This window comes from Lepisosteus platostomus, chromosome 23, assembly GCF_059453375.1.
Source record: "Lepisosteus platostomus isolate fLepPlt1 chromosome 23, fLepPlt1.hap1, whole genome shotgun sequence".
NCBI lineage: Eukaryota > Metazoa > Chordata > Actinopteri > Semionotiformes > Lepisosteidae > Lepisosteus > Lepisosteus platostomus.
The window spans coordinates 106892-121187 of record NC_142633.1 but is presented as its reverse complement, the minus strand read 5'-3'; the positions used below and the strand labels follow the sequence as shown (position 1 = coordinate 121187).

Below are 14296 nucleotides of genomic sequence, written 5' to 3'. Positions count from 1 at the left end.
CTTGTATGTATCAACGCTTTCTTTTCCGTATACCAGATTTTATGGAACCACTTCAGAAGGGTGTCAGCCTGTCAGATTCCAGGAATCGGTACTTTAAAGGAAAAATACACCGGTATTCCGTTCTCCCTAACGATTTTAAGCATCGAAGTATTTAACTAGCATGTGAAATAGCGTGTGAAAAAGTGGTAGTTTTAAGCTTTTCTGCGAATATAATATGGAATCGCGTATCTAAAGAATTTAATAACGATATGATTATATTCGTGTACTGCGACAGGGCTGTGTAGGGCTGTTTCGCCTCCCTTTTCATGCGACTTCCCCTGGAGCCTACTGGTCTACGTGCCTGCCTAACAACTCCCAGGTTGTGTGTTCAAATCCAGCTGGTGCTGGACTTTTCTTTTAACAAACATTTTTTCGAAAGAATAGAATAGCGATATTATGGACTTTTATATTTCAAAATATCACAACATGATCGATTTTAAGTCATTTTTGATAACAATGAATAGTCACCTTCTTCCCTTCTGACAACGGTCCCTGCTTCTGCTTCCTGCTTCTATTGTGTGTGTGTGTACAACAGAGTAAATTTTTATAGAGAAATGGAGGCTGATTATGCCTGCTGCGGTTTGACTTTTTTTAAATTGCATTTTGGGCGCGGACAGCACATACAAGGGTTAATGAACTGCGCCAAGAAATTTAAAATAGTATTCTTTAGGTGTGAGGGTAGGAGTGGACCGCAGCAGGCATAATCAGCAAACCAGGAAAACAAAGAACAGGACAGGTGAGGTGTGTATCCAGAAAGCGAGTGATCAGAAAAAGGAAATGGTGTTACGCCCAGGTTTTCGACCCAATTTGACCCAAGAAAGCTGTGCTCAATGTATTTAAGGGACTTAAAAGTAAAAGGAGATGCTTCATATTGCTTGACTTATTTTAAAAACTAAGTTATAAATGCAGACGCTCCCTCGGTGCCGCGCCGGGTGTAAATATCAAAATATACATTCCCAACACTAATTGTACCCATCTGTCATGCAAATAAAACACCTTGAATTGAATTGAATTGAGGGAGAGAGGGGGGGAGGGGGAGAGAGATAGCCAGGACTCAAGGCAAATAAGATACTTATGGGTACACAGGCATTCACTACAGCAACATATGAAATGTTTGCACGTATAGATAAGTTATTACTTGGTTTTCAAAGTGCAATGAAATACAATATTGTTGTTGTTGCTGTTCTGGTTGTTTTTATCCTGTAAAGCGTTTTGAGAAGCCACCTTTAAAGGCGATATATACTGTAAAACCGCTGATTCTTATGGAATGTGTTCCGCCGGGGATTCAAATTTTTATTTATTTATTTTTTAATCACGTATCTAAGGAAATATCAGTATAACTTTGTTCATGAACAAACAGTGGCATGTTACATTATTATTAGTTTTTTTGTTAACAAGGCTCGTCAGCTAATGTGAATCGAAACCTGTCTTGCTAGCTTTTAAAGTCGTGCGAGGTGTAAACGACAATTCAAATAGAGAAAAAAGACCTGACTGACAAGCCGATACATACTCTTAGAGTTTGATTAATAGGGAATATAATACAAAAATATAGTACTAAAAAAGTATAGTATTTTATAGTACTAAACTAGCGCTTCGTAGAAGGAGGCGCTCTTTTCCTCTAGTCTAACAGTCTGTCCACAAACAAAACATTCCTGTTAGACAAGAGGAATTGAAAAAAAACAATTTTGTCAATGTGTCTCTCTCTGCTCGATGTCCCTCTCACTCTCTGCTGAATGAATAAAATAATTTTATTGAAAACGCGTTTGCGATTGTCTGGTATTAACCTTGGTCCCTTTTAACTGTTTTTCCGGTCTACAGTATTGCTTTTGAGACGCCACTTTTAAAGGCGATATGTAAAATAAAGTTTTTTATTATTGTTATAGAGAAACATGATCAGATTTTCCCTGGTTCAGAATAAAGATCTAAAGTGCTACACATAACTTTCTTAATTCGATGTATTTAAAGCAGTGAACTACTGTAGGTGTAACATAACATTCAGAAATACAATCACGTATTTGACAAACAAAAACGATTACAATCTAATCCTTCCACGTTTGATCCCAAAATCCCAAGAAATATAAATCTTGACGGGTAGAAAGCTATGCTGAAAGTTTATTAAGATACTTAGAAGACAAAGATACTGTATCAATTTATGTTGCATTAGCCTGATTATGATTAAAAAACACATATAATTAAACACGCGTTTGCGATTTAAATCAGAACACGATTTAAATCAATATAAATGTTTATATTGTAACGCATACTGTCCAGCCTCCATTTCTCTATAAAAATTTACTCTGTTGCACACACACACAATAGAAGCAGGAAGCAGAAGCAGGGACCGTTGTCAGAAGGGAAGAAGGTGACTATTCATTGTTATCAAAAATGACTTAGAATCGATCATGTTGCGATATTTTGAAATATAAAAGTCAATTGATTGTCCATAATATTGCTATTCTATTTTTTCGAAGAAATGTTTGTTAAAAGAAAAGTCCAGCACCAGCTGGATTTGAACACACAACTTGCGAGTTGTTATTCAGGCACATAGACCAGTAGGCTACAAGACAACTCACATGAACAGGGAGGCGAAACAGCCCTACACAGCCCTGTCGCAGTACACGAATATAATCATACCGTTATTAAATTCTTTAGATACGCGATTCCATATTATATTCCCTATTAATCAAATTCTAAAAGTATGCTTGTTGACTCCGGTATCACGTTAGTTAAAGACTTCGAAGCTTAAAATGTTTAGGGAGAAATGGAATACTGGTGTGTATTTTTTTCTTTAAAGTACCAAGACCAGCTATATACTGTATGTTTATGTTCCAAAATTAATATCGTTTATGGCCTTCACATGCGTTACAGTATGCTCCTATTCTTTTTATGCTCAGCTACTAAGATTTCCCTTCAGTGGTAAAATTCAATATCTACAACGGGCACAGTAAAGACGTTTACTGTAAGTCTTTCTACAACAGACCAACGGACCACGAGTGCCCCTGTCGGTCAACCAATCACGTACTGCGGTGCCCCGCGTCATCTTGCGTCATGATACGCGACACCGCAGCCAATTACCTGCGGTACGTGTCTGTACCGCTCACTTTGAATGGCTGCATCTGTATTTGCCTTGAGTCCTGTTTATCTCTCTCCCCCTCCCCCCCTCTCTCCCTCAATTCAATTCAATTCAAGGTGTTTTATTTGCATGACAGATGGGTACAATCAGTGTTGGGTATGTATATTTTGATATTTACACCTGGCGCGGCACCGAGGGAGCGTCTGCATTTATAACTTAGTTTTTAAAATTAGTCAAGCAATATGAAGCATCTCCTTTTACTTTTAAGTCCCTTAAATACATTGAGCACAGCTTTCTCACCACTTAAGATTGCTTTTTGATACCATCCTTACACAAAGCAGAAACTTTCCGATGACTTACAGTACAAGTGGAAAGATTACAGATTTTAATCGTCTTTAATTTTGTTACGTTATACGTTTTAGGAACGTTTCATCTAAAAAAACACCACAAAACTATTCTCGATTGTATTTCTGAATGTTATGTTACACCTACAGTAGTTCACTGCTTTAAATACATCGAATTAAGAAAGTTATGTGTAGCACTTTAGATCTTTTTTTCTGAACCAGGGAAAATCTCATCATGTTTCTCTATAACAATAATAAAAAACTTTATTTTACATATCACCTTTAAAAGTGGTAGTACCTTTTTTAGTACTATATTTTTGTATTATATTCCCTATTAATCAAACTCTAAGAGTATGTATCGGCTTGTCAGTCAGGTCTTTTTTCTCTATTTGAATTGTGGTTTACACATCGCACGACTTTAAAAGCTAGAAAGACAGGTTTCGATTCACATTAGCTGGCGAGCCTTGTTAACAAAAAAAACAGACAATACCCATGGAGGGGGAGGTCAAGCCAGAGAGAGAGTTTTTTACCCTCTGTCTAAAAACCCAAATAACCCGGGGCAGAGACTCCGGGGGGATCATTGCGTGGTACAGAGCGGAGCTCAATCAATTCTTATGGAATGTGTCTTCTTTCTTCTTTTTTTCAGCATGGAATAAACCTGTTACTTGATTCATATGGATGCCCGGTTCCACCGGGGATTCAAAACATTTTTTTACTTTTTCATTTTTTACTTCGCGCTTTACAACCCTTACTTCGTGCGACTGGAAAAGAATTCATGATCGGATCAACGAAATGCTTCATAGAAGGAGGTGCTCTATTCCTCTAGTCTAACAGTCTGTCCACAAACAAAACATTCCTGTTAGACAAGAGGAATTGAAAAAAAACAATTTTGTCAATGGAAACCGGTGTGTGTGTCTCTCTCTGCTGGATGTCCCTCTCACTCTCTGCTGAATGAATAAAAGCATTTTATTAAAAACGCATTTGCGTTTGTCTGGTATTTACTTTGCTCCCTTTTAACTGTTTTTCGATCTACTGTATTGCTTTTAAATGCCACTTTTAAAGGTGATATGTAAAATAAAGTTTTTTATTATTGTTATAGAGAAACATGATCAGATTTTCCCTGGTTCAGAAAAAATGATCTAAAGTGCTACACATAACTTTCTTAATTCGATGTATTTAAAGCAGTGAACTACTGTAGGTGTAACATAACATTCAGAAATACAATCACGTATTTGACAAATAAAAACGATTACAATCTAATCCTTCCACGTTTGATCCCAAAATCCCAAGAAATATACATCTAAACGGGTAGAAAGCTATGCTGAAATTTTATTAAGATACTTAGAAGACAAAGATACTGTATCAATTTATGTTGCATTAGCCTGATTATGATTAAAAAACACATATAATTAAACACACGTTTGCGATTTAAATCAGAACACGATTTAAATCAATATAAATGTTTATATTGTAACGCATACTGTCCAGCCTCCATTTCTCTATAAACATTTACTCTATTGCACACACACACAATAGAAGCAGGAAGCAGAAGCAGGGACCGTTGTCAGAAGGGAAGAAGGTGACTATTCATTGTTATCAAAAATGACTTAAAATCGATCATGTTGTGATATTTTGAAATATAAAAGTCAATTGATTGTCCATAATATCGCTATTTTATTTTTTCGAAGAAATGTTTGTTAAAAGAAAAGTCCAGCACCAGCTGGATTTGAACACACAACCTGTGAGTTGTTAGTCACGCACGTAGACCAGTAGGCTACAGGGGAAGTCGCATGAAAGGGGAGGCAAAATAGCACTACACAGCCCTGTCACAGTACACGAATATAATCATATCGTTATTAAATTCTTTAGATACGCGATTCCATATTATATTCCCTATTAATCAAATTCTAAAAGTATGCTTGTTGACTCCGGTATCTCTTTAGTTAAAGACTTTGATGCTTAAAATGTTTAGAGAGAAATGGAATACTGGTGTACATTTTTTACTTTAAAGTACCAAGACCAGCCATATACAGTACTGTATGTTTATGTTCCAAAATTAATATCATTTATGGCCTTCACACGCGTTACAGTATGCTCCTATTCTTTTTATGCTCAGCTACTAAGATTTCCTTTCAGTGGTAAAATTCAATATCTACAACGGGCACAGTAAAGACTTTTACTGTACTGTAAATCTTTCTACGACAGACCAACGGACCACGAGTGCCCCTGTCGGTAACCAATTACGTACCGCGGTACCCCGCGTCACCTTGCGTCATGATGCGCGACGCCGCAGCCAATTACCTCCAGTACGTGTCTGTACCGCTCACTTTGAATGGCTGCATCTGTATGGAGGATTGTCAGCTGTCACTGAGAGTAGACCCCCCCTCAAACGATCTTTTAAATGTTTATAGAGAAATGGAGGCTGTACAATATGCTTTACAATATAAACATTTATATTGATTTAAATCGTGTTTTGATTTAAATCGCAAACGCATGTTTAATTATATGTGTTTTTTGATTCACAATCAGACAAATGCAACATAAATTGTTATCTTTGTCTTCTAAGTATCTTAATAAACTTTCAGCATAACTTTCTCCCCGTTTACATTTATTTTTCTTTTATTTTGGGATCAAACGTGGAAAGATTAGATTGTAATCATTTTTATTTTTTAAATACATTTTAGAAAAGTGTAATCTATACTAAAAAGCTGTACACTACGTGCTATATAGATATCTAATATATGTTTAGATATTTAGATATTTAGACCCAACGAGGCACTGAGAGAGGGAGGAGGCGCGGAGCTCAGTTCTGCTTCCTGGGGTGCTTAATACATCAATCACATCTGCATTTATAACTTAGTACAGTATAAATTAGTCAAGCAATATGAAGCATCTCTTTTTACTTTTAAGTCCCTTAATTATCATTAAGCACAGCTTTCTCACCACTTAGACTACTTTTTGATACCATCCTTAGACAAAGCAGAAACTTCTTGTACTTTCTAATGACATACAAGTGGAAAGATTACAGATTTTAATTGTCTTTAATTTTGTTACATTATACATTTTAGAAACGTTTCATCTATGCAAACACCACAAAACTATTCTCAATTGTATTTCTGAATGGTATGTTACACTTAGTTCACTGTTTTAAATACATCTAATTAAGAAAGTTAGGTGTTAGCATAAACTATTAGTAATCAATAATATTGAATTTAGCACTGTAATAAATTGTTGCACTTTCCCCCGCATCTTTTTAAAATATATTTTCATTGTTCAAATATACATTAAATCTGACTATCATATAATAAGTTAAATACAAAACTAAAGAAAATTAGGGTAAAATATAATTCAAAATATTTTGCTTACAATGTAAACTGTTTATAAATAATAAAATGTATTAACCAAGGAGTAGGATGGCACAGTTGTTAGTATGCTTTTAATTTTGTTTCTTTTTCAGAAATACAACAGTAGTACCTGATGTCTCAGTGGCTTTCAAAATTAAATTATGCATGCAAACCTGTGAACTAGAAAGATAACTAAAATATCCATCCATTTCAAATGGTGGCGAGGTGGTTAGCATTGCTCTCTTGCAGCACTGGGGTCCTAGGTTCAATTCCTGCCGTCCTGTGTGTGTGGGGTTTGCATGTTCTCTCTGGGTTGCGTGGTTTTTCTCCATATGTGTGATATGACTCCCTCTCGCACTCCAAAACATACTGGTAAGTTAATTGGTTTATGTTTAATTGGTGTGTTTGTGTCTGTCTGTCCTGTGATGGGTGTATTCTGGATGTCCAGGGTGTATTCTGCCTTGTGTCTGTTGCTTACTGGGATAGGCTCCAAATCCTCTGTACTGGATAAAGAGATTAGAAAATGGATGGAAGTAAAGGCACTGTGTGGATGGAACTATACACAGTGTTAGAAACCCACTATGAAATGGCCCCATTCCTTCAATCAATGTGCATCCAACACAGTTCAATGCTAGCAACTACACAAAATCTGAAATACAATCCTCATTTCAGTATCTATGTAAACATACAGTCTGTTAACTTCATCATCTTCATCAAAAGTATGCCTAACCCCATTAGGAAGTGTTCTTGTAATCAGTGTATTCCTCAGCTTTCACAAAATTATCTTTTTCTTACCAGCATCTCTAGTCTTTTATCCTGCAATAACTCAGCCAACACTTAAATCTCCAAAAGCTGCTTGTGTTAATTTCTTTAAATCACAAATATCATATGTAAATACTGGACATGTAATACTCTGCATTGTAGAATAATAGTTTATTTTAAAGGGAACTAGAGAAACTAGGATCTAGAGAAATCAAGAAAGGTTTTTTTTTCCCTCTTCACCTGGTCAGCCGTGATGGTCAGCCTGGCCTGGGGGATGGTGCTCATAGCTCTTTCAGTGCTGCAGGTGTTAATAACCGAGGTGTTGGAGAGTGGCAGCTGTGGGGGATGGGGGGGGTGAGTAGCTGTTGGGGGTTGTCGCTGTAGGTGGCCATGGTGTTGGGGGGATGGAGGAGGTGTTGGGCAATCGCAGCTGTGAAGGGTTAGGGAGCATGTGGCTGTGGGGGGATGGGTGTCGAGCCACAGAGGACCCTGAATCAAACCTGTTAAAAAACTGGTTTACCCTGTTTGAAGCCAGTGATCTACAGTAGGTACTGAATGAGAATGAGGATTTTGAAGTTGACTCAAAACAGGAACAGGATGTGCTATTTCAAATGTTAGTTAAAGACTGTTTAGGGAGAAATGGAATAATGGTGTGTATTTTTTCTTTAAAGTACAGAGACCAGCCATATACTGTATGTTTATGTTCCAAAATTAATATCGTTTAAGGCCTTCACACGCGTTACAGTATGCTCCTATTCTTTTTATGCTCAGCTACTAAGATTTCCCTTCAGTGGTAAAATTCCATATAAATATTCAATACTAAAACGGGCACAGTAAAGACATTTAAATCTTTCTATGACCGAGCACATACCACGAGTGCCCATGTCGGTCAACCAATCACATATCACGGTATGACGCGTGATGACGTAGCCAACTACCCGCGGTACGTGTCTGTGCCGTGCACTTTGAATGGCTGTATCTGTAAGTGAGCGTGAGGGCTCTGCACTGCTGTGCTCGCCCAGGAACACGAAGGTAGGTTTCGGCCGGTTGGATATTGCTCTGGACAGTTGGATGCAGTGACAAAATGCTGGGGACCGTGCCTTAGAGTAATGCAGGCAGGAAACAGTATAGTGCTGGACCAGGGCCTGATTGTGCGGTAACCCTGTGCAGTACATGAGTCTTTATGCATGAGAAAAAAAAGACAGGATGGGCTGTAGTCTCAGTTACTAAGGTTCTCACAACAGGGAGCATGAGTACTGGGAAGCCAGCACAGCAGGCCGAACTCAAAGCACTCACAGAGGCTTGTAAATAAGCTAAAGGCAAGATTGCCACTATATACATAGACTCACGGTATGCTTCTGGGGTGTGTCATGATTTTGGGAGACTATGGAGGAATAAGGATCTTTTTCACAGCAGCTGGCACGCCTGTAAAAAATTCTGAATTGGTAGCGGAGTTATTAGATGCTGTAATGATGCCACGACAGGTTGCAGTGCTGAAGTGCAAGGGACATTGTAAAAATGATTCACTGGTGGCTAAGGGGAACGCTCTAGCCTATACAGCAACACGAAAGGTGGCCTTAAGACCTGAAGGAGAAGGTGAGGCCTACATCAGGATGGTGCATGCTGGCAAGCAGCTGCAGGAACTATAACAGGAGGCTCCTCGAGAAGAAAAGTGGACATGTTTAGAACTGAACATTGGCTTTGGAGACAATGGTCTCTGATGCATCAAGACACAGGGCGGCCCGTGAGGCTGCCGAGTAGCCCAGACTTAACCAAAGGAACTTTGGGTTTAATTACTGATTGTCTGTTGTAGTATATACAGCTTTTGACAGAGACCAGGTGCTGGAGGCCTGGGGACCATAACCAGAAAGAGGACATGATCTGCTCCCTGGCGAGTGGGTTTGAGTCAGGAAGTTTCCTTCACGCACTTTGCAGCCCCATTGGGAAGGACCGTTCCAGGTGCTGCTGACCACTGCATCAGCCATCAAACTTGTGGGGAAAGACTGCTGGATCAGCGTCGCTCACTGTCAGCGAGCTTCTCCAAGTGAAGCAGATTTGATGACTAAAAAATGTTGTATTTTGCCATTTTGCTGTTTGATGTATCAAAAGGCGGTCCAACAGGGGACATGAAGCAACGTAGGGAACACGGAGAAAATGTGTTTCTGTCACTAGCTTATTTCTCCGCAGTAAAGAATAATCAGAGCTTGTGTTGGGAATGTATTGCCATACCACTTTACACGTTATAAGGAGGGTTGCCCTTGGGGGGTAATTCCTTTTAATATGAACGACCATCTAGGTATACCAGAATGGAAAAATGGAACTTCTCTGAGCATATATGCCAATGTAAAGGGAGGTAACTTAACGCAGCCATATAGAGAAATGGCTAAGGGGCAGGGGTGGAATCCGACAAATTTTGAGGGCTGGTACGCACCTCATTATAATCACAGTTAACCACCTGCCTTGTGCCTTGCCAGGCCATTCAGGGGATGGTTATGTTTTAACAGGACACATAATCGGCATACACAGTTTATGGGAAGATGTGTATGTAATCAAACAGAAACAGCTCCATTCTTTATAATGAAAGGAGACATTAATACTTGGGGAGTGGGGAAGTACTCGTTAGATGGGTTACTGCCCAACGCACCTACTTAGTATGTGGGAAGAATGCCTATCCCTGGCTTCCTGCAGAATCAATGATGAGATGGTAGCCATGAGGACTGTCACAATGCAAAATCGATTGGCTTTAGACTACTTGTTAGCCTCTCAAGGGGGGATGTGCGCAGTAATTGGAGCTGAGTGTTGTACTGACAGTCCTGACAATTCAGAACGTTTGTTACATTTGTTTGTGTAGAACAAGATTGGAAAATTGTCAATATGTTCTAAAGGGGGGACTGAGGGATCAAACATTGATTTCTCTTATTTTATCCTTTTCTGCTTTTACTGTGTAAATAATTTACTAACATCATTTTACTAACTATCCTGCTAGAATAATGGAAAATTACTAACTGCAACTTAAGTGTGAGCTGGCTGCGTGCCCGGAACGTGAAGGGCAGAGCCAGCTTCGGGCAGCCTGGCCAGAACTGAGAGTGCCCGATATCTGCTTAAGCCATGATTAACAAAATTTAGAAGTACATAATGTCTGCTTAAACAATAATTAAAAGGAACCCAAGAATATTCTTATGGTTTATCATGTACCAAGGCTAGCAGACTTGGCTTTACACCATATATGGCATGTAATTGTACTGAAACTGTTCTGGGTGGGTTTTCTGTTTGTGATTTTGTATAAAAAGTGTCCTTTTGTATCAGTAAGTTGAGTCAGTGCTTCATCGGCTTTGGCTCCTGTATGCATACGTAATAAAGGTAATTCCTGCTTCATACACACCTGGATTGTTTCTCCTTTTTTGGACAATAATATCTTAGCAACTTGCACTTTTTTAATTCTGTTTCTAAGCATTTTCTCATGTCTTTCCATAAGCCTTTTACTTGCATAATGTTATTGCTAATAAAATTTCCTATTGTAATAAATCGAAGCAATCCTGATTTGAATTCATGCAGATCAACCTTACTATCTTAAGTTCAGGTTGTTAAACATTGTGTTAATTATCGCATGAACCTGGCTGTGTTTTCAGAGAACACAGTCACTCAAGGGTTGGTGTGCTGATTATCACTAGGTCACATGACCTGTCTTATCCTTCTCTTGGTGTTTCAGTAGCCTAGGACACGTGGTTTGGGTCTTGTGCTGGAAAGCGCTTACAACAGGGTCTAAGCTTTAGTCACATGTACATAATTGACTGGAGGTTCAGACATCCCTCCAAAACCACGTGATCCACAATATATTATTACTAATGTATATGCATTGCATATATTGCATTAGTATGTTTTCCTTTTTGTAAGATAACCCAGCTGTTAATTGACATATGGTTGACTTGCCAGTTTACATTTTATTTTCATTTCTAGCATTATTATAATTATTATCTAACTTCTCAAAACTCTTCCTTGATATTCATTTTTGATAATCATTGCTGAATTGATAGTTGAATGCACTGTTTTTCTTGTCCTGTGTTTTCAGACTCTGAGGCTCTCCCTGATGCTGGGAAAAGGGCTCTTCTTGAACAGCAGCAAAGTGAGGAGGAGTGGGGCTCCAGTCTGTTGCAGGAGACAGAGCTCACTGCTGCAGAAGGGAAAGAGAAACTCAGTGAGCAGCAAACAGAGAGCAGACAGAGTGTCGAGGATCTGGATTCTGGGCACATGATGAAGATAGAGCCTGAGAGTAAGACACCTGCACTCTTAATATTTACAGAAAAGATTAATAATCTGGATACCAAGAATATTTGCAGAACATTGTAATGAACTTGACTGTGTCTCTGTACAAGAACTCAAAGAAGAACTGGGTGAGTTTAATCTTACAGATCAGGACATGGAGCCCCAATTTGACTGACCCTGCAGATAAAATAATCCAAACATACATTAACTTAAGTCATACATTAACAGAAATATTATTAGCTTTCTACTTTTGTGTGCATTGCATGTGTAGTCTTGTGCTTGTGCCTTTGCATGGCTTGTTGTTTGATAGATGTTAATGTTAATAGAGATGTTAATCTCTATTATTATTATTATTATTATTATTATTGTCATCAAAATTTTTCTTTGGTCTTCATTGTTGATAATTATTCAGTTATTGCTACTTTAAATTTTGTTTTCTGAGAAGCTTTTGATCTCTACCCTCAGGCCATGTTAAAGGTCTTGTTCTCTTCTCCTGTGTTTTCAGACTCAGTGGCCAGTGCTCTCCCTGATGCTGGAGAAAGGGCTCCTCTTGAACAGCAGCACAGTAGGGAGGAGTGGGGCTCCAGTCTGATGCAGGAGACAGAGCTCACTGCTGCAGAGGGGAAAGAGAGACTCAGTGAGCAGCACACAGAGAGCAGACAGAGTGTTGAGGGTCAGGACTCTGTGCACATGATGAAGACAGAGCCTGAGAGTGAGATACACGGTCCCTTAGTATCTGAAGATTTTACAGAGAAGATTAATCTGAACTCTCATCAGGACTCATCTGAACATCAATCAAGTAAATTAAAAAGTGACCAGTGCACACACAAAGGAGAGAGAGTTTTCATTTGCAGTCAGTGTGGGAGGAGTTTTAGTCGCTCTGACCATTTAAAAACTCACCAACTTATTCACACAGGAAAGAAGCCATTTAGATGTGGTCAGTGTGGGAAAACATTTACTAGGACAGGTACTTTAAAAAACCATCAACTAATTCACACGGGAGAGAAACCTTTTAGTTGCAGTCTGTGTGGGAAGAGCTTTCTTCGAGCAGACAGTTTAAAAACCCACCAGCTTATTCACACAGATGAGAAACCATTTAAATGTGGTCAGTGTGGGAAGAGATTTACTGTGGCAGGTGGTTTAAAAAATCACAAACTTATTCACACAGGAGAGAAACCATTCACCTGTAGTCAATGTGGGAAGAGTTTTAGTCAGGCAGGTAGTTTAAAAACCCACCAGCTTATTCACACAGGAGAGAAACCATTCAGCTGTAGTCAGTGTGGAAAGAGATTTTTTCAGGCAGGCAACTTAAAAACCCACCAACTTGTTCACACAAGAGAGAAACACAGGATAAGACAATACACAGAAGGTTAGCACTGTGTACTGATTTATTAATTAAAAAAATAATTATTTCTGTGTCTTTCTTAATCTATTTTGGCATGGCTATATCATGAAATAAATGAGGATCTGAGGTCTTTAAGCTTACAGCTGCCTGTGTCTGTACAGGGCTTCATTTACAACACCCTTAAGTTAAACATCATCATAAACAACATTATTTTAAGTAACATGGAGTATTGTTCATGCAAGTGATCTCCAAGATTCTCCAAATCCAACCATTAAATTTGTTTTCACAAGTTCCAAGCACTGAAGACAAACTCAAGATGATAATAATAATAATAATTAATAATTGCTTACACTTATATAGCACTTTTCTGGACACTCCACTCAAAGCGCTTTACAGGTAATGGGGACTCCCCTCCACCACCACCAATGTGCAGCATCCACCTGATGAGATGACCACAGCCCTTGTAAGAATCCCACTTCCCCAACAAATGCCTGACACGTGTTTTATGACAATATTGTTAAAGTTCAGAATGAAAAGCCCTTTTACTAGACTTCCATATACTGCAGATTTTGGGGTGCATTGTATGAACTTAAAGGACACTAAATTGTTTATAGGTGAGTTTATTGTTCCATTTCTTTGCCAAAGATCAGCTTGATTGTGTTATAGGATGAGTACAAAAGCCATCACCTACATACCTATCATATAACTTTTTAACATAATTAAACACCCCTGATTATGAATGATGTACAAGCAGGGTATTCTTCTGAGACTTTACTTCCATTAATCTTTTAATGAAAAATACATGGCTGAGGTAATTCACCTATTTGGCCAAATCTCAAATCCAATAAAACAGTGCTAGAAAATTAGATTACTTAATATTAAGAAGTACCTTTTTTCCAGAAGAGCATTCAGATGGCAGAACACAGCTTTATAGCTATTTACTGCAGCTGCACCCCTTTGGTTTCAAAATCTGATCTGAAGTAGGTTAGTTCTTTAAACACAAGATACATAGAATGAAACAGAATTATTATTTTTAATTTTGCAGTAAAATTATGAATACATGAGCAATGATTCACCTTTTGGGGTTTACTGGCTCGGTGTAACATTATAACAAAGTTTTAAAACC

At 38.4% G+C, this 14296-nt stretch overlaps 1 protein-coding gene across 1 annotated transcript in view; it reads left to right on the top strand.

Annotated features, from left to right (window-relative positions):
* The window catches only part of LOC148641868 (uncharacterized), a 66806-nt gene extending 53506 nt beyond the window's left edge, over positions 1-13300 (top strand). Inside the window, exons 2-3 of the mRNA XM_088616822.1 lie at positions 11632-11832; positions 12331-13300. Coding sequence (XP_088472948.1) covers positions 11632-11832; positions 12331-13199 — 1070 coding nt within the window. The 3' untranslated portion in view covers positions 13200-13300. The remainder of the gene's footprint in view (positions 1-11631; positions 11833-12330) is intronic.
* The last annotated feature ends 996 nt before the right edge of the window (positions 13301-14296 follow it).